We start from the raw sequence: 24,000 nt of genomic DNA, 5'->3' as shown, positions 1-24,000 counted from the left end.
ATAGCTAGCTAAAAGTAATGGTAAACGGTTAAAATAGATATTAATGGCAGTTGATATACTTGTTAAGAGTAATATATCAATGGCTAAAATAAATAGAAAATAAATAAAGTAATGGAAGTAGATAACAGTAATAGGTAAACAAGTGAAGTACAAGTAATGGACGGATGGTCACACAGATGAAGGTAATGGCTAAATGGTTAAAATAGTTGGCTAAACATACTGCTTGACAACTAGAAACAGTTGAAATAGTTGGCTAAAAGTCAGGGATAAGTGGTTGAGTAATAAACATTATGTATTGATAGCTAAAAGTAAACAGAACTAAAAGTACCAAGCAAAAAATTGAACCATTTAATGGATTGATTGTTGAAACAGCTAAAAGTAGTAGATAAATGCTTGAAATAGTTAGCTATTGTAATCAGTGGATGCTTAAAATGGCTAAAAATGAAAGGCAAATGGTTTTAAAACAGTAATTAGATGAGGAGGAAAATCCGGCGCAAATATGCATAAAACAAAGAAAAGAAGGCTATAAAAGTTATTTTTGTATATTTTTCTTTATTTTATTCAAGCTCATGTAAATTTAATTTCTCTCTTTTATTTTGATGACAACTCGATGACAACCCAATTTCCGTCTTAGCTCTGTCTCCGTGTGTGGAGCTTGACGCCGCCTGGCTGCTGCTGCCTGCTACGTTTTCAGCCTGGAGTGTCAGCGGATACAGGAACTAAGATGACACCAGTATCACGTCCTACTGGACAGGTACTGGTTAGTTGTTTGTACTTCAGGCTACTGCCTCTGGGTGACGCTGTGTTAAAATTTAATAATATCAGCTGGAACAAGTAGCAGTCTAAAAATGTAATTTGTGAAGTTAAAAATAGTAAAGTTGGCTAACATGTTGTTTATTCTGATAAGAGTATAAGGGGGTTGAATTCCTTTTAGACAAATGAGCTGATTGTAGGAATACACAGAACAACAATTTGTTCACATCAATCATGGGTTATTTACTGAAACCTGCAATTTATGCTACTTGAAGTTTAAGTGTTAATTAAACTCTTTCGACTAGAGCTTTCAAGAAAAGTGAGACATTTTTCTGAATTGTAACACAGAATAAAAACAAACAGGCATGCACTCTGTATATGTGTATGGCACAGTCAAGATTCTTTGGCAGTTTTCCAAACAACATTGCACGAGATAATACCTTAAGGTCGCAAAAAAGTACAGGAATTTGTTTCTATTTCTTGCTTGGATCCAAACATGGGGCTTTGGTAGAGTAGGCCAATATTGAGCCAACATGACAGACACTCTCAGACAGATACACAACTTTATACACATCGCACACACACATACAACTTGTCTGCCAGAGAACCTCTTCAGCTTGAGCATTTCATCTATGAGATAAAACAGAGCTGAATAAGCTAGTAAGGTTGCCAACAGAGTGAGGGAAGGCAGGGAAAGAGAGAGAGAGAGGGAGTGGGAGAGGGGGAGAAAGAGTAGCGGGAGGGAGAAAGGGTGATGATAAAACTCCACTGTGAGCCCTCCTGCAAGCTCAGTCAGAGAGCAAAGGAGCAACTGAGACGAGTGCAACGGAGCAGGCAAAAAAAAAAAGAAAGAGAGAGACCTGCCACACAGCAAATCTCTGCACACACTGCCTTGGACTTGATGACTTGTTGGGACAATCAGTAGGCAGCACTTGACTTGTGTCAGCCAGAAGCAGGAGAGCACACTGCTACCTGCAAAGTTTTCCTGTTTTGTGTGAAACCAGTTTATACTTCAAGGAGGAGAGAAGAAGGCTGGGCGAAGATCAGAAACTGGACCTCATCCATCTCCTCTTTGGCTGGGCTCACTCTGCATCCCTGTGGGGGTATGGTGTGCGGATTGACAGACTGATTTTCTAAACTGCATCTTTTGATGAAAGCCCAACTTTTGTGGATCTTGCAGCTTTTCCAGTTACCACACCACTGTGCTGGAGTCTGGATCCAGTGCTCAGTGTGAGAAACAGCGGGAGAGAGCAAGGGGGGGGAAAAAGAGAATATTGCCATCCATCTCTCACCCCCGCAGCCCACCCTCAGCTTTGGACGCCCCTCCTCTCTGTCTCTTCTTTTGCCCCCTGTGCCCCCCCCCACCCCCACCCCACTCTCTCCACTACACCTCACCCCCCAACAGAGCAGAAAGCGTGAAAAATCTCACTAATGGGTTTATTTGCTGTCAGATCTGCGCCGATCTGTCATTCCCTTGGACCATTCTGCTTGACACATTTCATAGTTGAGTAAGCCTCCTGGCTTTCTGTCTAGAGTTAACAGTGCCCCTGCAACGTTGTGCTGGCTGAGAGCTCATCAAAAGGGGAGCAACGGCGGCAGCAGTCAGTCTGACAGTCTCTTGGACGGGGAGTCCCTGAAGCTGCATTCCTCTGGTCTCCTTCTCCCCGTTGGGACTTGGTGTTTTGTGTGAGCCTTGTGGGCATCCTCAGCTCCCGTCCAATCGCACGACCGGTCCATCACAGAAGATTCAGTGTTGTTTCTTCAGGCATTCTGGTGCTGATCAAAGGAGTGTGAAGATGTGGTGTGGGGCTGGGCCTCTGGCTGTGGTGGCTGCAGTGTTTTGGACTCAGTGTGTCCTACTGGATGGGGTGGATGCCAAGAAGGAGAGAAAGAAGCCAAAGGAGGCCACCCCACAACACACAGAGACGTACAATGCAACTCTCTCCAACAGTGAAGAGGTCGATGGAAGCATCAAGGTAGAGACTGAAACACTCTTAATGTCAAAATTCTATGTTAAAGTAGCGTGTTTGATATTTTAAACTTGTTCAATATTTGTTTTGCTGCCTCCATACGGCGACAGCAGAAAAACAATAGTACAGATTAAAGTTTGAAGTCAACCTTCAGATATGTGAGAGATGTGCCTGTCAGCACAGGCAACATGCAGGGCAAATAAAGTGTGGAAAAGGTAAAAAGCCAGGATGGGACAGGTGTGCCCTCCCAGGTCAAGCCTCAGACAGTGAGACGGACCAAAATGTGTGAAACACTAAATGGATGACTTCCGGAGGTATGCCAGGAATGTGGACATCTAAAGGCTGATCAATGCATCAATTAGTGCGCGCTGCGGGTTGTCGGCCACCAATTTTCCAGCCTATGAGAACAAAAAATCAGGAATGCGGTAAGTTTAATGCATCAGGCGGAGAGATAAGATAAGGAAGGATATTTATTGATGCCTCATCACTGCAGCAGGAAATTAAGTTAAGACTAACTGAAACTATATCTATTATCTAGAGGGAATTGTTACTATTATTAAGTGCAAAAACAGTCATCTGTAACTGTAGGCCAGTGTTACTATGGTACAATTCCATTTTCAGGAGCAACAGTTGGCCCTTGACTCTTGTTATTTATTGGTTTATTGCGGGTGTTGCATATTTGCGAGGGTTTCCAACAGGCTATTTGTTTTGCTTTCAGCCCACCCATTATGTTGGCATTCTCATATAACTCTCACTGCCCTATATACCAGCCTTCGCTTCAGCTTCTACCAGCAGCAGCCAGTCTCTGGATTCCTAACGGTAACCTCCACCGCCCCCCCCCCCCCCCCCCCCTTGAAAACCAAGCAGTGAGGTCTCCTTTGTATCTTTAAGAACACATTGTAGGTGGTTGTGGCCTGGCGGTGTTTATTTGACTTGGTTTGCGCTGTAAAAGCACAAGCTATGAAGGATGACCTTGTGTCAACCCTCAAGCCTGCTGAGGATTGCACCCCATTGGGATTTCACTCCTCTGTCTCATCCCATAGGGAGCATGGTGCCTTCACAAACACTGCCCCCCCCACCCCTCCTCCTGAGGTCCCTTATAGGCCCACTGCCATGATGTAACTCCTGGGAAAGTTAGGTGGGCAGATATTTAAAGACCTATGGCGATGTTGTTCCCAGCCCATTGATTCTGTCATTCACAGGACTAGTCTGACTCCGCTGTGTCTGGGACATCCGATAGGGGCGGTGCGGCCCCGAGAACTGGGGCAGCATGCCGTGTAAGCCCCTCACAAAGCCCCATAGAAAGGGTCCTGAAAGAGAACACCTCGGTGAGGATTAGCCCCCAGTGCCTCTCTCTCTCTGACATTCTTTTCATCTCATCTCCCACAATCAGAGGGTAATGACATAATCACTCTTAAGACGCAGTGTTATGCCAGATAGTGTCTTTGCCAAACATTGTCACCTCTGACGAGAACCTGAGCTTTAGGATTGACATCTGTGGAAGTGCCTGTATTCAAGGTCGCATTTGTTGGTGCCACTCTACCCGGATTTCTGTTGAAGCAGAAAAAGAAAGTGTACCACACACTGTGAGAAGTTGTAAACTTGATTTTCTTGGGTAGTTTGTAAGTTTATCCTATTACACATCTGTTAGGCCCCAGAGAAAACAACACGTCCATTGGAGCTGTCTTGGCAAGAAATTTGTGTTCTCAAACAAGCCAAACATTTACACTCCACATTTACATTTTTTTCCCTTGTGCCCAGTGGAAACAGTTGAAACAGTTCTTATGATGGCATTTGCTTTCTATCTGACCAATCCCGTGTGTGGGCTGTGTTGGCAGCATGCAGTCGCACACTGCATTCCTCGGGAGATTTTCCATTTGAAAGTGATCACAATAGTGAGGTGTGGAGTTGTGCTGCGAGTGGAATTTTTTTAATGAGACGATAACTGAAGTACATTTCAAACAACTGTGATCTCTCTGAACCGTCACGTCGTACAATTTCAGAGCAATATGTCAAAGGTACACATTTGTAAGCCTTATTGCTCTCCACTCTAAAGATGAGAGGAATCTGTCATTGTTGAGAGCAGTGCGGGATCTGTGATGGCTGTAATTGAGGGAGTCAAGTCAAACATCACGCCTGGCGTGTTGAGTAATGGCTGGGTTTAGCCCGAGGCAAGGGTTTTTGTTTCCTCTCTCTCATCCTCAGTGATGATTAATGCAGCAGTGTGTGGGACCTTTTGGATCAACCTACACATGAGAGAGAAGAGCAAGTCCCATAGGAAACAGGGCCACTGTGAGAGCACACACCTCTCATGCACTACTGACGGTGTGAACTACCTTCAGTTTGTGTTTCATGATAATGAACTCTACTTTCAACACGTCAGACCCCTGTAAAGGTTACGCTTGTTTAACATCGTAAAATTACCTAATGAAGTCATCTGAAAGAAAAATAAACAGTCTTTTGTCATTACATCTGAAATATGCAAGTAAAATAAACTGCACAGTTATGTGTGCTTCACCCCACAGACATAGAGGGACTGTTTTATTTGGATTTTTGTTTCATTTATAATAACCTCAGATTGGTGCCAGATTTATAGAAATCCCTTAATAATCTTGCCTGATTCTTATCATGTGCTGGTCATGTTCCTGAAACCACAATTTCAGAATTATTGCTACATTTTACAGTAAACTGAGGCTTTAAGTAAAAACAACTATAGAGCAGATTAGTCAACGTAAGATGGCCACTTCATTTTGGTATTGATGCTGAAGGATGGTTTTTCAGATTTATTCCACTAATGCACATGACGGGCATTGCGGCGTGTAGTTGTATTAAAAACAATCACAATAATAATACATCTGTGTGTTGAAATTGTCAGATTAAAGCAATAGTTTGACATGCTGGGAATAGCAAAATATATACTAGTCTCATATCTGTCCAGGAAGTATAAAGATACAGCCAGCAGCTGGTTAGCTTAGCTTAGCATAAAGCCTGGCTAACATTATCTGCCTACCAGCACCTATAAAACTCACTAAAGTTTTATTTTTCAATAGAGCCAGGCTAGGAGTTCCCTCTGTCTCCAGGAGACTGTCGTCCTATAAAACATAGTCCATAGGTTGTTTGTGCAGCAGGTTATTACGACCTCTAGTTACGTTTTACCGTTAGGCGACATCTGGCGGCTGTAGTGACGTAGCATCACAGTAATATGACACAGGGGAGGAGTGTTCGATACCCATGTGAAAGTAGCAGTTTATGTTGTTTCTATTATCCATGACCGTTCAACAAAGTTAACCACGTTGTTATTATTGTAACCATGACAACAAACAAATCATCTAACGTGTAGGTAGTACTTATTTGAACCCAAATCACGATCTTTTCCTTAACCTAACCAAGCCATGACTGTTATAATAGTAACCATGGTGACGAAGGAAGGTACGCTGCTCTCGGTGCAGTACACGTGTTTATTATTGTAACCATGACAACCAAGGTCTGGTATACCTGCGGCAGAAGGGGCGCTATTTCAGGAGACACTTCTATGTGTTGTGTCAGAGGGTTCAGGCTGTTCAGGTTGGAGGACTTGTTGGTTTCCAGTCTTAATGCTAAGCTAAGCTAAACATCTTCATATTTACTGCTACTTTTATAATAAATACCATTGTCTTTTGCATCTATTATATGCAAATAAAAAACAATGGTATTTTAAATGTACAGTTAATACCCCTGTTTGTGTCACCACCATCAGATGTTTCCACTCATAACCCAACACGACAAGGGAAAATTTGTTGCATAATAAAAATGAGCCAAATAAATTTAATCAATTACATAATGTACTTATGTATCATAATGCAGAACCACAAATCAATCATATAAGAAGGAGGATCTAATGACTTCTTACCTGAAATTTTGTGCCCAAACTCGGACCGTGTGACAAACCTGTACCTGAGATGAAACTGGATCACTGGTACTTTTCAACACCTCATTTTACCTACCACAGGGAAAATGAGCACTCGCTCCAATTTCAAAGCTATAATTTGTACACAAAACAGATGTGACAGAGCGATCAAAGCAATCAGCTTATATCACCTTTTTTATATCAAGGGAGAGAGAGCCAAGATTCAGTCTGGCGATTTCTTTAGCATAAACACAAATTTATTCACTTTCTCTCACACATGATAACAGCATATACACACCTTTGTTGAATCAACAGTGAAGCTGCAACTTATAAATCAGGCCGTATTTTAAGAAGCATGCTCGACCTTATTATATAATAACTATAATTAATTTACACTTCCAAATGGTGTTCCTGCTACAATAACAACTAATAGCAGCATCCTCATAGTGTGATAGAGTAATTATGTTTTGCACATGGTGCTTGGCAAGTGAGTAATAACACAGTAAGAAGAGAACAGAGTCAACATTGCATGCCTAACTGTATTTAGCTCTTCGGTGATAAATCCTCAAGGCAGGCCTGTGTCTGTGAAGTGCAGCGGTGGGGAACACGGGGGTGGACGCATGATGACTGGGATGCACGCAGGTTACTAGGATCCCCCTCGTCCCGCAGAGCCTGGGGATCCCTGCCTCCCGGGGTGGGATGGGCCCAGCGTTGGGCCCGTCCACCCATGCATGGATGACTGCACAGGGAGCAGTACAGGGATATAAAAACAAGGGATTATAGAAGTTCTCTCCATCATCCTGTCCAACCTTAAACCTGCCTGTGCAACATTTTTATCAGCAGCAAAACGTTTCATGTCATCTAGTGTGTACGAACAGGTAGAAAAACAGATAACACGTACAAGAAAATAAGATAAGTTCAACTGTACACATGGAAGAATTCAGGAGCTGGCTGCAGTCGGGTAGAGTTTCAGTGTCTGGTTGCAGCCCCAGAGACATGTTTTAACAGTTGTGTTTGTGTTTTTGGTGGCACGCCGCCCCAGGGAAATATTTTCCCATTTTATTGCTTCAAATAAATTCAACCTAATTTTCCCCAAACTACATGACAAACACACTTAAAGCAGTGCACGTAAAAGAATTATTCATGCAGACCCAAGTCATTCTTTTTCATGGTAATAAAATCTCATATGCTCCTGGGAATGATCAACCATGATTGATCCAAACACTCAGAACACACCCCCCAGCTGTGGGTTAATAAAACATTCTCTTTTCACTCTCTGCACTGGGTACAAGAACCAGTCAGAGGTAGAAAAAGTATATTTACTCAAATACAGTGCTTAATGCAATTTTCAGGTACTTCTGCTTTTGTATTTCCATATTATCTTACTTTATACTTCTACTTTAATACAGTTTACTCTGTATTAAATGTTAAGTTTGTATTTGTCAATTACTTTTCAAGTTAAGATTTTCCAAAAAAGGCATACTTAAAAGATAAACTTGTAAAAATACAGTGCATGGTTAAAGGTTAAACCAAGTGTTCCCAACCTTTGTGGCAAAAAAACAATGTCTGCTTGGGGCCCCTTGACACATTTCCACCTCTAAACCACTCTGATGGTTTCATTCATCATAAATAACTGCTTGAGGCAGTTAAACAAAGTTTAAAGAAAAGTCAAAAAAATGAATACAGTTTCGTGTTGCAGAACTTTTTATTCTACTTCAGCATTGATGCATCAAATACTCTTATTCGCCTTCTTTCTGAGTCAGATGAGAAGACTGATAACCCCTCACATGTCTGTATATTGAATATAAGTCACAACTGCTTAGCTTAGCTTAGCATAAAGACTAGAAACAGGGTGAAACAGCTAGCCTGATTCTGTTCAAAGGTGACTCGTTTCTTCAGGAAGTTACTGTTTCAGGCACCTGAATATAGGTTTGCTGGCTTTTATACAGGCTAACAAATGATATAACATCGTATCGATCTCTTCTCTGCAAGAAAACCAAATAGGCGTATTCACTAATGTCAACATTGTCGTATTCTTCCACCGGTGGACACAATGCATCACATTCTTGAGCCCTGAGCTTCAGTAACGTGTCATGATTTGGAGTCAGTGAGGATAAACACTGGCTAGAAGATTTAAAGTTTCTCACCTTTCCACAGAATACCTGACACATTCTCTCGGTCTGTGCTGGAACAGCGTGCGCTCACACCTGCTGACAGACGAGGCCACTTTGAGGCACTCCGCACATCAGCGCTGATCAAAGCGAGAGCCCCAGTGTTCTTCATCAACTCTCTAGACTGATACCTGGATCCGCTCCCTCCCCACTTTGTTCACCATTTGTACATGCTGATACAGAGCTATGCGAGGGGATCCATAGTTTACTTTACGCCACAGTCAATAGCAGTGAGTGAGAGATTGAACGCTTCTGACAGATTTTTCTGTGTCATCAAGCAATATGGTTTTCATGTCTGCATGTGTGGAGTCTTTGAAGTTCTCAGTCGAGACAGAGACTCACCTGCATACAATGAATCACAATTTCTTTTTTTTGGCAAGTGGTGTGAGCCATCCCAGCTGTCACTATATGTACAGTCAGTTATGCTCTGACAGTGCAGACAAATGCAATGCAGAGAACACAGTCTGTTTAATGGAAAGACTTGAGTTATTTCTTAAGCTGATGATTAAATTATTTATACAGTGATTTGCTGTTATTTTTTAGCTCAGAAATGAAGGTAATAATTACCTTGGTCATAGCCTTTCTTCCTTGAGCACAGAAAATCCTTGAGGGCAAGGTTTTAATGGTTTAATTACAATGCTGTGTGTTAAAGAGGATAACAAGCTCACAGTATGGCTGATTTCCTGGCAATGATATTCTGTCTTTTTTTCTTTTATTATTATGCAGTGCTAAGATATGTAATTATAAGCCACATGTGTGGGCCAACTTGCTCAGTTTCATATCTTTGGAACATTAAGACGATCTTTGACATAAACACAAGAACAAATGTTAAGGTTTTACTTTTTTTGGAATGGTGTCCGCTGGCTGTCAAGATCGCGTGGGTGTCTTTTAAATCACACAGAGCTGTCTGAGGTGATGATTCACAGTTTTACTATTATTCCCAGTGGAAATATACTCAAACTGCCACAGGCGTGGAATACTAGTAGAACAACACAAACCCCTTTCATCTACATGATAGTATTTGCTCAAGCTTACCGAGCTTGTATGTTAAAGGAATAACGACACATTTTGGATATTATGCTTTTTCACTTTCTTCTCGAGAGTTAGTTGAGACGATTGATACCGCTAACGTGTCTGCAGGAAAATCAACTGGAATCAGGGGGAAACAAATGAAAAAATCTGCCAGACCGCACCTGAAAAACTCAGCAATTAACACGTCGTATCTCGTTTGTTTAATCCATACAAAAACTGACGTGTAAAAAAACTACACTTTGTGGTTATAGCTTCCTTTCCGTCATATAGGATCGTAGAGTTTGGAGAGATTCCCATTTTTCCGAGCGTCCACACTATTCGACAACTCAAGACAGTTGTATGAATTCAGAGCAGGTCGTGTGAGAGTTTGAAATGCAGTGCATTAACAATGCAGTGTAACACTGTATACATCAAACTTGGGTTTAATTGCATTGACCGATGAACTTTGGCTAAATGAAGCTGTACTCCCATGCTATTAAGCCTCAAGCCGATATATTAGAGCTTTCAGAAAAATCTGAGTTTCCTGTTTGTAATTATGACTTGGATATTTCATAATGTTTACAAATCGGACCCTCGTAATTCTAATAACTTTGATATAACATGAAGCCCCCATAAAACTATATATATATATATATATATATATATATATATATATATATAATATGTTATATATTTTTTGTATAACCTCATAATTAGTGATCATTAGAGATGCTGGTAGGCAGATTTTGTTACCTGCAAACAGTCTACATGTTTCCCCTTATTTCCAGTCCTCGTGCTAAGCTAATGTAGCAGGCTGCTAGCCGTAGCTTCATATTGAGAGTGGTATTGGTGTTCTCATCTAGTGCTCAGCAAGAAATGGAGTAAGCGTTAACACAGCTTTTTAGAAAGAAACGAGACAAAGAACAAAACTTTTCCACCAGGAGCTGGTGGAGACTAAAACAAAGCTAAAAGACAGTGGATGTTGGACTTACATTTGCCAGGTGGGCACAACCATGACTCCAAATGAATGATGTTGCTCCATAACTGCTGAATGTGTAAATAAGCAACTGTTCGCTAACAAGTTCTCCATATCACTTTTAAAAGATGATGATATGTCACTGTTGTGTGAACAGCTTGTCTTCGCTTCCCCCAAGTTGGTGGGTTTAAGTACTTCCCAAAATGTTGAACTATAGTATGTTAAAGAATATGAAAAATTTACACAGCAATGGAAAAAGCAGTTTATCCATCAGGTTCCCAGCCTTGTGGAAACAGCACTGAGTAGCGTACAAGCATTCTTGTCTTGACCAAATCAGTTTTGCTTTTATCTGTTTCCAAGCCTCAAAATCACAACAAAAACAGACGAGGATCCAACATGCAGCCGGCGCAGCGCCTGTTACGTTGTTTATTTTTTCTGCTGTCAGAGAGAAAGAGACTGCTGCAAATATATACTTTAAAGGAAAAAAAAAAAACTGTTTTTTATTCCAGCATATTGAAAAGACAAACAAGGAGTCACTTTGTTGCGGTGGAACAAGAGGCAAGTCTTCAACAGTGAAGAAAGGGGCATGTTGGTTTTGCAGATAAGTGATCCGTGTCCCACTGCCAAACCTAAACAAATTCCATTTCAGACAGCTCACCTCCATGGCTTGTCTTTATCTCCTCTTCTATCTCAACTGAAGGCACTTGACATTTGGGGAAGGGTTAGGGTAAAATTCGAGCTTGCTGTAATTGGAATTCATTCAGCCTCACCTTTGACCAAAATGAAAAACATGCCAGTTGTAGTACTATGCATAAAAGCATTACTTCCAGAGGTCTTCTTGGAGTTTATCTCCCTAACAGATCCCAGTCTCTTATACAGTAATTTATCATAAATGAGTTATTTCAGATAAGGAGATTGAGCATACCTACAGTTAGGAAATAGACAAACAATCCTAAATCATAACTCGCCCTGGTATACATACTGTGTATACTTTTGTTATCTTGTTTATTACATTTTCCATCATAACATTACTCAGACAAGTCATATTAATAAAAGAAAATACTAGTGTGTCTTTGGGTGGAGTAGAAAGTGTTGGCCATTTTGACATGTTGTTACAAACTACAGTAACTGAGGTCTGCAATCCACAGAATCTACATCACACAAGCAGACTCATTTTTCACTGGAGCGCTCATGGAAATTTTCATGTGCTGAAAAAAAAAAAATCACTTGACAAGGTTTGTTTACATTCATCTGAGCATATTGGGCAAATAAGAACTGACGTGGCACCTGAGTGGATTATCGGGAATGAAAAAATAGGCATCAAGCGAACCTTTCAGAGAAGAATGGCGACTAAACTTAGATGGCAAATTGAAAAGACGCATTACTCTTCGAAGGAATAGCAGAAAGACCGACTGAAAGAAAAAGAGGTTTCCCTGTTTGACCTTCCTTGGTGTCTGGCACCCATTTAATTGTATTTTAGGGCAAGATATTCCAGTATTGGATTAAAGGACGTTAAGGACACTTTGGATTTTACTTCATAGGTACAGTCCTTTGCATTGTGGCGTATTAGGCAACAAAATTTCAAAATAAAATATATGATTAAACTTGGAAATAGCAGCTTTTTATAGGCTTGTTGTAATCACTGATTGAGAATACAGTGTGGAGACTTAAGAGAAAAGTTTGAGTTGAAAAATGTTCCTTGTTATAGAACCTTGCTTCTCTCTGGCAGGACCTTTTTTTTTTTTAATTCTGCCTGATTTGCCATCAGTTCACATCAGTATTGATTATGCTGTGTTTTACCTTGATATACTCTATTTCATAAGTAGTTGCTATTGATGTTGGCCTAGTAATTAATGGGGGAAAATTTTCTTTTTCTGTGTCTTTATTTTTGTGGTGTAGATTTCTGACCACCAGAGAGTCGACCCACTGGGATCATGGATGGACTTTGTCAAAAGACCCGTTGGCAACTTCCCTGGAAAGTGTCGCAAACGCAAACGTCCCCTGGTAAACTCAGCATATATACTGTGAAATAATAATTGATAAATAAGACACTAATGATTTACAAATCAAGACTGATGTATGACAAATGTTCTGTACGTCTGCACTCCGCCAGCCGGGCCCACCTGGTCCTCCAGGTCCTCCTGGCCCACAGGGACCTCCTGGCTCTCCTGGCGCCGAAGTGACCCAGGAAGTTCTACTCCAGGAGTTCAAAGAGATGATCAAAGGTAGAAACATATTGTTTTTCCAGCCCATTTCCAACACATTTCCGCTCATCTTTAGGCTAGAAGGTTGTTCTTTCATTGAATTTAGAGATAAGATTAGAGATGAGATAACCTTAACCGTTACACATCTGGCTATACACAACTTTACTTCCACAATATAATGTCCATATTTGGTATCTCACCACATTATCATGAGGGAACAGTGTTAACTCACTCTGCACTGTAATGACCTGGATTTGTTTCTGTCAGAGGCTACAGAGAGGAGAGCAGCAGCACTCGACAGACAAATCAGCCCCAGCCAGCTACCTACAGCTCTGCTCACCCTGGAGGGGATGACCTCGTACCGGCGAATAGAGGAGGCTTTCCACTGCAAGCTCAAGGGCCCTGTGGTGGTGGATAAGAAGACTCTGGTGGAGCTCCAGAACTTTCAGACAGTATGTTTGTTTGAAACCAAGTAAATGTTTATGAACTGGTTCGGCTTTGCTCCCTGCCTGTGCCTGAAAAAGTAAAGTTTTGGCCTTCTGCATGGTTACATGGTTTGTTTCTGACCCATTTTGCTTCTCTGTCTTAACTGTATGTGAATGGGTGAGTGTTCGGTAATCATTGCTTATTTTGCATGTGGGGGAATTATGAGCGGATCATCCCCTCACTGGTAACTGGCACTGGCAAAGCATGCAGTGCCACTCCGAGACTCAGACTGGCTCTTTGGTCAAAAATATCTACTTTTTCAATTCTACACATCACTCTCTGGGCGGCATACAAAAGGCACTCTGTCTCTGACTTGGAATAAAGTGTGGAGAGGACAGAAATAGACACTGTTTGAAACAGCATGCTGTAGTGGAAGAACTATGCTGTGTTGGGATGGGCTGACAAGCTTTGCTGAACTATTTAACATGCTAACAAAGCACTATGTTTGCAAAGACGTGTTACTACAGATTTGGAAAGTTATATTTTAATGTTTAAGCAGAGTCAGGAGTAAAGAGGAGGAAGAGGAGGGACCTTAAAGCCTGGTCACACCAGAAAATGGGACAGCAAAGTTTCATCTGCACATCTTAACAAAATATATGGTTTGATAAGCTAGTTGGTAAACAGGATTACAAACATCTCAACCTAGAAAAATTAATTTTAGGGACAAGGTTCACCAAAACCAAACTTGATATGAAACATTCTTGCAGATTTACTTCACCCACATGAGTGAATCCACTGATGGCAGTGATCCAATTGAAACTAACTGATTTCTTAGTAAAATGTTGCTGGTTTAAATGCAGGTGTGACCAGGCCTTTGGGATTAGCTCTGCTGAAATGCCCTTGAGCCAGGCGCTGAACACTGTGTTCTGTAGCAGAGCCTTTGGTTTGAGATTTGGGAGGAGGTGTGTAAGGAGGGACCAATGGATTATTGCTCTAAGATGTAAACATTAATGCAGATTTTCTGTGCTTTCAGCCACCTGCTAAAGGAGCCTTTCTCAGAGGGTCGGGAATGGACCAATCTACTGGGAGATTCACAGCTCCCATCACAGGGATCTACCAGTTCTCTGCTAACGTCCACATTGGTAAATCACAATAACTTTCCTATATGCGGCATATTACACATACCGAGGCCTTAAAGCTGCTAAACACTTGTAGTCTACAGGAACTTAACTGCGGGACAACTTTCTGTGTCGTCATTCTTATTAGTACATAGAGTTTGGTGACAACATTTAATTCCCAGCCTAGCTCCACCCAGCTTGCACCTGACTAGCTTTGTAATTAGCCAGAGTGATTTAAAAACACCCGTGTGGGTGTGCAGAGCAGTTGAGAATTAAAACCAGTAAATGATGTGTATTATTGACTAAACATGTCAAGTTATAATCGTTAACATTTCACACCTGGTTGATGTAGCGGCCTCTGTGGTTACTGGTGGGAACAGGAAGTTAAGTTTAATACTACAGATCCCAGAATTTTACAGGCAGCAAACACTCCTTGAGCAGTGACTTTGTCAAAAATATAACTCAAGAGCAACTGGTGTATCCGTTTACAGCGCAGCCAAGCAAACTCACATTATTTTAATACAGAAGTCAGTCTGTAGTCAGCCTCCTTCTATCAAGCAGTGAGCAACTGCCATCTGATTTCATGCTGAGCAAGGTGCTGGCAAAAGGAGTCGGTTACGTTGCTGAGGGGTTTGAGGTGGAGCTTACAGTTCTTCTTGTTCCATTACTGGCAGCAGTATTTAAAACTGACTCACTATCAACAAAAGCTGTTCGACGCAACAATCTACAGAACATTGACTTTCAGCTCTAACATTCGTCATAAATACATTGTATTCACTGTGACTGGGCTTCACAATAAAAGCCACTCCATGTTTTATCAGCTGAGTGTTTTTTATGTGAACTTGGAGCAGTGGAAAATATTCTGTTTACATTGGGAGACGTAGGAGAGAGAGAACTGCAAACTTTGAGGTTGATACCAATGAGATAAAAATTAATTACAAACAGTATATGCTGTATCGTTCCTGCAAATCTCTCTTGTGTGAAGGCAATTACAGAATGTATATACAATGAATGGCATTTGCCGAAAGACTCCAAAGAATCATAAAAAGTATAAAAAAAAAATCTGATTACATGAAAATATTAAGACTGTTTTAATTTAAGGGGAATATAAGTTTTCGCGAGCTACGGATAAGCCAGTATTTTTATGTGATTGTGAGCGTTTTACTTCCTTACAGACCACAATGAGGTGAAGAGGAGCAAGAGTCAGCTCAAGGCCAGGGACAATGTTCGGGTGCTGATCTGCATCGAATCACTCTGCCACCGATACACGTAGGTATTCAGTATTATTGTTAAGCGTGCTGGAGAACTCCCCCTACATCTAAATCAAATCTGCCCTACCTAGCACCTTTTGTAACCATGTGCTTTGCATTTGTTATGGCTATAACACATGTTGGTCAGTAATACCCCACCTATCACCAATATAGAAGTTAATGAAATGTATCGTGGGGAAGTAATTAATCTGACTACAACTATCACACTTTGCATTCTTGACATTCTTGTTTTGACAGTTGTTTACTTTTGACATAAAACAGTGATATTTTATTGGTGTTTAATGCTGCCTTCACTTTCGCCAGAATTTATGAGCTGTTAAAGGTGTTGTCTGTTACAGTTTGTGTGGAACCAGTTTGGCATTTCCTGTATAAAAGCAAAGCAGGTCTTTAAAGGAAATGTCCTCTCACTTAGAGCCCTCGTTCCTGTCGCCTAACTAATCTTTATAGACTCACCTTTGACACTTCAAGGCAGCCTGTAATATTCAGCAGCACATAAGTGAAATGCCTTTATTTGGGATGTGGGAGGCAGATAATGAAGTATCTGATACACCGGCGAAAACTTACAAATCCAGTTGGGAACGGTTCTGAGTTCTTCTCGATATTTCAAAATTTCTATTTACATAAAGTCAGTGAAAATTGCTGAAATGAATTGCTCCCTAAAGTCTCCCCCAGACTGTACAGAGCTCCACAGCCTCCCTTCTAGTGTGGTACAATGAGGGGAGCATATAAATAATATTATTATGATGGGTTACCTAACCCAAGAGCTCTTGGCTTTTTTTTATTTTTTTGAGCCAAAGCCCCGGCTGGTCTCGCTCTCCCACACATGAAAATGCAGAGAATGTGAAATGAGGCTCATTGTGATGGCAGTTGGAGTGAAGACAAACATGATTGATTTGCCATAAAAATGTAGCATTTTCCACTTAACAGGAGCCAGTGCTCTCACTGTGTGGTTAAAGCCTGCAGCGATGTTACAGCCATTTATACGGACTCTGAGGGCACTGAGTTGTTATAAAGGAAAAGTTTTACATTTGGAAAACACACTTATTCGCTTTCTTGCAAATCCACTAGCTAATTAGCACTAATTAACAAGCTTTATGTACGTTATATAGCCGAAGAGGCCTCCGTTCAGCTAGCTTCTCACACAGCTAACTCAAAGCAAACTCCAATCAGCATCCACTATAGCACTCGCTGTTAGAACCTCTATTGTTTCAACAAAATTTTACTTTTATTACTACTAAGATTTATAAAAAAATTTTCTTTGTGAACACAGAAAAAACTACAGCTCCAGTGAATTGGACTCGACTCTTCTGTCGAGCTGTGACGTTCAGCCTGTGAATGTCTAGGGCTTGTGGGAAATGGCGTTCATGAAAGGCCGCTATAAAAGATCAATATTACATAAACAATGGTCCTTATCTAAACACAAGAAGTCAAGTCATTGTTTTCATAGAGCACATCTGAAAACAATGAAATTTGATTGATAATTACAAATGAAAATACATGATATGACTTTGTTGAAAACAATATTTATCGAGAAATGTTATTTTTGATATTACTGCAGCTCACTGGAGATGATTGTTGGGTTAGAGAGTAACAGCAAGATTTTCACCGTCAGCGTACAGGGGCTGCTAGAGCTACAGGTGAGCAACACGCAAGAAAAACACAAACAAAAATAACTGGATTTATGCAATCTTTATGCTTCAATGGTGTATATTTTCCTCCGCAGGCCGGGCAGTACACCTCCATATTTGTGGATAATGCAGCCGGTGCTTCCATTACAATACAGAATGGTTCAGATTTCATGGGCATGCTGCTTGGTGTATAGCCTCACACATGAACAGGGCATCGTTCAAGCCATCCACTGCTGCCATTTTTTTTTTTTCTTTTTTTGTTTAATTCAATGGACTGCTAATGAGGACCATCACACAGTACCAAACGACAGGGGAGGTTTGAAGGAAGGATGTAAGGCTGACAGTGACTTGACCTCTTGTCAGATGGTGAAAGGACAATGTGAAGAACTCAAGGACTGAGTTTGTTTTTCACTGTGCACTGCGACTTCCCAGAGGAACTTGGTTGCCTGTTGCTTCACCAGTAAAATAACCTGTATGTACAGCAGTGAATAAGTCTCTTACAGTATATTTTTCATGGTTGTCGAACGCTTTTGTGGTAAGCCAAATATAAATGATTTTTTTATGTTCTCTGGATAAATATCAGAAGAGCAGGGGAACATGAAAAAGTGCATTTGTGTTTTTATGTATACTGACATGTTGATGTTTTTTGTCTACATGATCTACACACTCATGAACTATAGTAAGTTTTATCATGGGTTAAATCTTACACTTAAGTTATATGGTACATAGACTCTGTGAGTACACTGGACAATGGAAATATGCCCAATCAACAGAATATGGTCTTAGAAAAACTGATGGCTCACATGGGTAATTACACAATTTGTAACATAGCTAGCAATGTTAGCAGAGTGGCTCTATATGACTTCAGTCAGACCAAAATAGCTCAAAAACTATTACACAGATTGCAGTCACATTTTGTACAGATATTCATGGTTTCTAGAGGATGTATCCTACTGACTTTGGTGATGCTCTGACTTTACGTTTAGCCATTACACCATGATATTTGTGGTTTTGAGTGAAGTATCTCAACAACCATTGGATGGATTGCCATGAAATTTTCTACACACTTCATGTTTCCCTCAATTGTAACCAATGTTGACATGCTAACAAGCTAAATTAAGATGGTATAAACGGTAAAAATTGTACCTGCTAAACATCAGCATGTTATCACTGTCATTTGAACATGCAGCCGACGTTAGCATTTAGCTCAAAGGACTATTGTGCCTAAGTGCAGCCTTGTAGAGCTGCTAGCCGAGCTGTGGACTCATATGATATATTCACATTACAGTGGAAAAACAGGGGTCTTGCGCTATGCGTTGTGCCTGTGTGTTAGCGAATGCTGTACTAAACAGTGCCACCTTAGCTGGAATGCTAATGTTGGTAGCAGTAGATATATCGCAGAGACTCAGTGTTTTTTTGTAACAAACCTGGCAGCTGCACCTGCCAGGTATCTTTTTGTCTGTGCTCGATATGAGGTCAGTTCTTTGCTATACACTTCTGGAAATTCAGAAACACAAGTAATTAAATGTCCGTCCATCTTTTAGGTTCAACAGCAATTGGCTGCAAATATCATTGCTGCTCATGTTTAAGTTCAACAAATTTGAACTCCTGGCACACCCACTCTCCGCCGAGCACACCATGGACGTTTGTGCAGAAGCTGTTTTTCTGCGATAAAGTGAATAAGCCTTTAGTCTTGTTTTAAATGTGTTAGACAAATCTACACACACGCCTTTTGACTGTAAGAGAGCTGTAACGGAACGATTTTTTTGGGTAGATTATTTTTACAGTCCTTTTTGTGTTTCCAATTTATTATCTGTTCATTTTTACTGTATTTTATTATTTTCCTGACATTTAGATGTTTGTAATTTATCATAACTGATACACCAGTAACATTGGAAAGCATTGAAATTTGATATTTATGTTTGAGAAAATGTATCAATCGTGTGTTGATTTACACTCATGTGGACTGTTGAAACCACAGATTATTGCAAGAATAAAATTATATCTTTTTACTATTTTTTTATTACCCATAATATTCTGTAATTTGAAATTAAACTCTTTAAAAACATTGTCACTTGGTCTCTGCACATTATAGTGATGCTTATTCACAAAAACACATCATAATAACGAGTTCAGATTTCTATTTAAATTCAATGATTGGAATTTTTTTTTTTTTTTTTTTTCATCTTTATTTATGAAACCATCCTCTGCAGCGCAACAACAATTTACATTCCTCTGTGGCATGATTTGAATTGTAAAATACCCAAAATACCTCAAATACCTTTGCAAACATTGCCAACTGCCGAATAAATTCATGACCGCAGTTACCTGTAAAATATTACTAAAACACCTTGGTCTTTGTAATTAGACAGTCTGCATGTCATTCAGGATTATGTGTTTGGGGAACTAAATCTAATGGCTGTTATGTGTTTTTACGCCTCCACGCTGGTGACAGGTATGGCTGGAGGAATTATGTTTTCGGGTCCATCCGTCACATTCTCATGAATATGATATCTTCAAATTTTGGTTGTCAAAGGTCAAGGCTGCGGTGACCTCATGTTCTTGTGAATGTGGTGTATCAGGAATGCCCCGTTGGAATAACGTCACATCTGATACAAACATGCACTTTGACTCAAGGATGAACTGTTTACAATTTGGTTGCCAAGGATCAAAGTTCAAGGTCACTGTGATCTCACAAAAAAGAAAGCGATATCTCAGGAATGCCTTGATCTGTTGCTTCCTGACGAGGAGTTTTTTTTATTGGTTTGACTTGTATGAGTCCACCCTCTCCAGGTAAATCAGGACTTTATTGCTCCTCTTTAATATTAGTATATTGTTTCCTGGGTGGTCTCACAAGGCTCTAATAAGAAGGTCTTAGACTTTTTGGCATGAATGCTTGTCCAGTCAGTGAAATGAGCTTGTTAGCGTCATTGCATGAATGCCTTATAATAGAGGCTTCTCATGGAAGCATTGCTGAGATGCCAAGTGTCACATACTGTACCCAAGGACCAACCACAAGAACGTTGCACCCACATGCTATTTCAGCCACCTACTGTAGCACACATCTCAGACAGGAGTGGGCTGCTTGCTGAAAAGCACTCCCAAAATTTGGAAAACAAACATTACATTTTTATTTTTAAATGAGCTGCCCAACATTTTTAGGTACAAGTTAATATCTGTTATTCCCCCCACATCTTAATTTTTACATAAACCACCAGTCAAGAGCCATGTTTTGAAAATGACAAATGAAAATAAAGATGTTGAAAATAGCCCAGCCAGGATTTATAGTGTACATTAGATGACTGGGATTGCTAAAGCATATTCACTTTCCTTTTTTTTCTTTCATAAGCTGGAGTCTTTCAACGTGTTTAACTGTGCAGGGATGAAAGACGACACGTTTCACATAATGTTTGCCTTTTCATTGCTCAAGAAGCAAGAGAGTGGCACACACTTGTGAGTTTTGATTGTCTTATGTTTTCTTTTTTTTCAAAATGTGTTTAATGACAGCTATGTGAGCATGCCGTAACGCATTCGCTGCCCTGCAGTGGAACACGGAGCCTGCCAAAGTGGTTGTGAAACCACCCTGCGCCACGACTCTGACAGGAATTTCCCATCACCCCATTATCAGCATCAGACAAGCTGAGTGATTGCAATTACATCTGCCCAAATGCTAAGAGCAACTGCTTTTTCTCTTTTCCTTCAGAGACGTGAGGTATTATGAATGGCCCCATTGTGAATCTGTGAGGTTTCTGTCTGCCTGTAAACCAACATAGTTGTGCTGTGTAGCTTTAATGAGGCCTTAATTATGAGATTCCTCTACCTTAGTGACTGACTCATTGGGTGATGGCTTTAAGCAAATCCCGCTTTGCACAGACATCCTTAAAACAAAGAGAGAAAGGAACAGAATGTGTCCATATATGTGCAACACCACACATTTTTTCAGACTTAATGCTTTGCAAAAATCCATGCAAAGCAGGGAAATCAATCCAAAGCAGTTGTTAAAGTTGTCAAGTTCCCTCCAAATATATGCAATCAAGCATGGTTATGAAAGGTGACCATAGTTGGAGCTCAAATATGAAGAGGACGGGACATTTTGGCGAGGAGCCAGCCACCGGCTGGGACCCCATGCATTCTATCTTTCTTCTCTGTTTGTCAGCACTTCCAAACATGGCTACCTGCAGAGAGGAACAGACAGTGAGACTCTCTCTTAGAGATGCCAGGCTCCTGTATATTATGTTTTTAGCATGCCTTGGATTTTTTCACAGCAGCCTAAGTTACTCCAAACAGAGCCAAGCCGTCCAAGTCCCGCTGATACAGAGGCTGCCCCAAACAAACCTGTTGCCGTGATACCGTCCCCGTCCCGTCTGTCCTCTGAGAAGCAGATGAAAGATAAAGTCAGTGCAGTGGAACTCATTACCTGCTGGTTTTCACATTAATATCATGGGTATCACTCATCCTGGTACCAATTTTTAATAAGGCACCTTTTACAAAGGGTTTGTAAGTGCTAATTAATGGCCTTAATATAAGACATTAATGAGAACAAGTTTGTTGTCCTTTTTGCCAGCTCTTTGAACTGGCTATAATCAATATTTTCATTAAAGGCTTGCTCATAGTGATGTACCCCGAGAGAATAAGGGGCATGAGGACCCACAGACATTTATCAGTGCATTTTAGCCAACATAAGCTTTAGTCTATGTAGTTTATTATGGCGTATAAACCCTTTGTAAAAGCTCTTGTTAGAAAGTGGGGTCATTATCCCTTTAGCCTTCGCTGCTGTTTCACCCTTTAAATCATTTGCTTGAGCATATTAGAAAGACTTTGTAAGATACAGCTCAAACAGTAGTCATGTTTCCATCCAAATTTAGCTGCAGCTTCTCATCTCATCTCTCCAGTGGAGCAGAAGCTTCAGTTTAAGTAACATCATGTGCCATGATTTATTCACCAAGTCTATTTCCAAAGCACTTTGCATTTGCATTTAGCTTTTATACACCAACTTTTCCTCCTCAGCTAAGTTTTTTTTATGCGATACGTTTTTCACCATTTCCACTTTTTTAATCTGTAAATTCAATTTGCATGTAAAAAACGGTGGATTGGTGAATTTGAGAAAAAAAGGTTTGTAGGCCACTTCGCTATTTAAATGCGTGTTTTAAAGGTAGATTGACCGCATCAAATGACATTAACTCCACTAGAGTCACAGGCTAACATGGCAGTTGGTGCGCCTCTGCTAGCTAGTCTAGTTAGCTTGGTGGGACTATTCAATAGATCTATGGACAATGTGACTACAACCCGACCTAAACTTCATCATATCATATATGATATTTTTTTGCATTTTTCAGTGTTCCCCTGCAAAAGCAATTTTTCATAACTGTCAATAAGACACACTTTATACAAGAACAATGAAAAGATCCATAGTACTTCTACATCTTGTCAAAAACTGCTCTGTGAAGCTGCAAGGCTTCTAGACCTAATAGTTTGGTTTAATAGGGCTTTATAGTTCATTTTTTCACTGGTGCCCATAAACCTCTCTAAAAGGAAAACTGGGAGAATGTGCTTTAAGTCATTAATATGAAATAATAAAAAAAAATATACAGTGGCATTTTGATGCCTAAGAAACCTTTTGGAACCAAAAAAACAGAGCTGATCTTCATCTGTGTCACACAGCTCAGCCTGCAGGTTCTCTGGCTGTGAGGTGGGGAAAAAGCTATTGGCCATGGCTCAGAAGTGCCCACCCCCCTGGTTTGCTCTGATTGGTCGGAGGAAACGTCTCTCTACAAGCTAGAATCGTTCAGAAAAGCTGTGAAAAATTGAATTTTATGATTGAAAACAACACCTCATTAGTGTCATTAGTCTTATGCTGGGTTTTGCTCATTGTCTTCCCCTGGCCCGCCTGAAGCTAAATCTGACCCAACCCTTCCATTGAGGCCTCCATTTTGTAGCCAGAAAGCTAACAAACAATGGCAGACTGCTAGCGCAGCCGCAGATGGAGCTGGACTGAGAGAGAAAGGGTGAGGCAAGAACAGCGGCTGTGTCTTCGGCTTTGGACTTCTCATGAGGATATCCCTAACCTGAAATACTTTTATAAGAGACCCTTTTGATTTTTGTGACCTGTGGACCCTTACGGACTAAAGGAACACAAATAACGGAGGAACGGAGGGAGAATCGGAGTTCTGCAGGTCTAAAGGTAAGCAGTCACCACACTCAGCTGGAACACAATGCTTGTAGATATTAATTAACCACATGTATGTGCTTATGGTTAGCGCAACGTGAACAGAATATTTGAATTTTAGTGATTCTAACCGATCTAAGGAGGTACAGCCTGTCTATATTGACAAAAGTTTAAGCTTTTACTTGGTCAGGACAAGTTCAGAACCTTCTAATTGGCTCCTGCATGGGCCAGCGGGCCGTATGAGGTTATCTTTTCTTCTTTTATGAATAGATTTATCTTCTACTCATGGGGTGTAGACTGAATAACTAAGATGTTGGAGCATCAAGCTCCGTTCATCAAACCGTTTTCTTCCCGCTTATCTGTGATCACGTTGCAGTGGCAGCAGGCTTAGCAGGGTATTTCAGGTGTCCTACTACTCAA

The 24,000-nt window shown here is 40.6% G+C and overlaps 1 protein-coding gene across 1 annotated transcript; it reads left to right on the top strand.

Annotated features, from left to right (window-relative positions):
- The first annotated feature begins 903 nt into the window (after positions 1 to 903).
- c1qtnf12 (C1q and TNF related 12) lies at positions 904 to 19,488 on the top strand. The gene is made up of 8 exons (XM_056384997.1): positions 904 to 2,729; positions 12,667 to 12,771; positions 12,881 to 12,992; positions 13,239 to 13,423; positions 14,431 to 14,539; positions 15,691 to 15,784; positions 17,345 to 17,423; positions 17,510 to 19,488. Exons 1-8 carry the CDS (start codon positions 2,550 to 2,552, stop codon positions 17,606 to 17,608), a joined length of 963 nt encoding a protein of 320 aa, XP_056240972.1. The 5' UTR covers positions 904 to 2,549; the 3' UTR covers positions 17,609 to 19,488.
- The last annotated feature ends 4,512 nt before the right edge of the window (positions 19,489 to 24,000 follow it).

The sequence above is a fragment of the Seriola aureovittata genome, chromosome 9 (genome assembly GCF_021018895.1).
Source record: "Seriola aureovittata isolate HTS-2021-v1 ecotype China chromosome 9, ASM2101889v1, whole genome shotgun sequence".
Taxonomy (NCBI): Eukaryota; Metazoa; Chordata; class Actinopteri; order Carangiformes; family Carangidae; genus Seriola; species Seriola aureovittata.
This window is presented reverse-complemented; position numbering and strand designations above follow the sequence as displayed.

Excerpts from the sequence above, each read along its gene's own strand:
- c1qtnf12 (XM_056384997.1), top strand. The coding sequence starts at position 2,550 with ATGTGGTGTGGGGCTGGGCCTCTGGCTGTGGTGGCTGCAGTGTTTTGG. Across the intron at positions 15,785-17,344 it reads TCACTCTGCCACCGATACAC|CTCACTGGAGATGATTGTTG; the intron begins GTAGGTATTCAG and ends ATATTACTGCAG. Across the intron at positions 17,424-17,509 it reads AGGGGCTGCTAGAGCTACAG|GCCGGGCAGTACACCTCCAT; the intron begins GTGAGCAACACG and ends TTTCCTCCGCAG.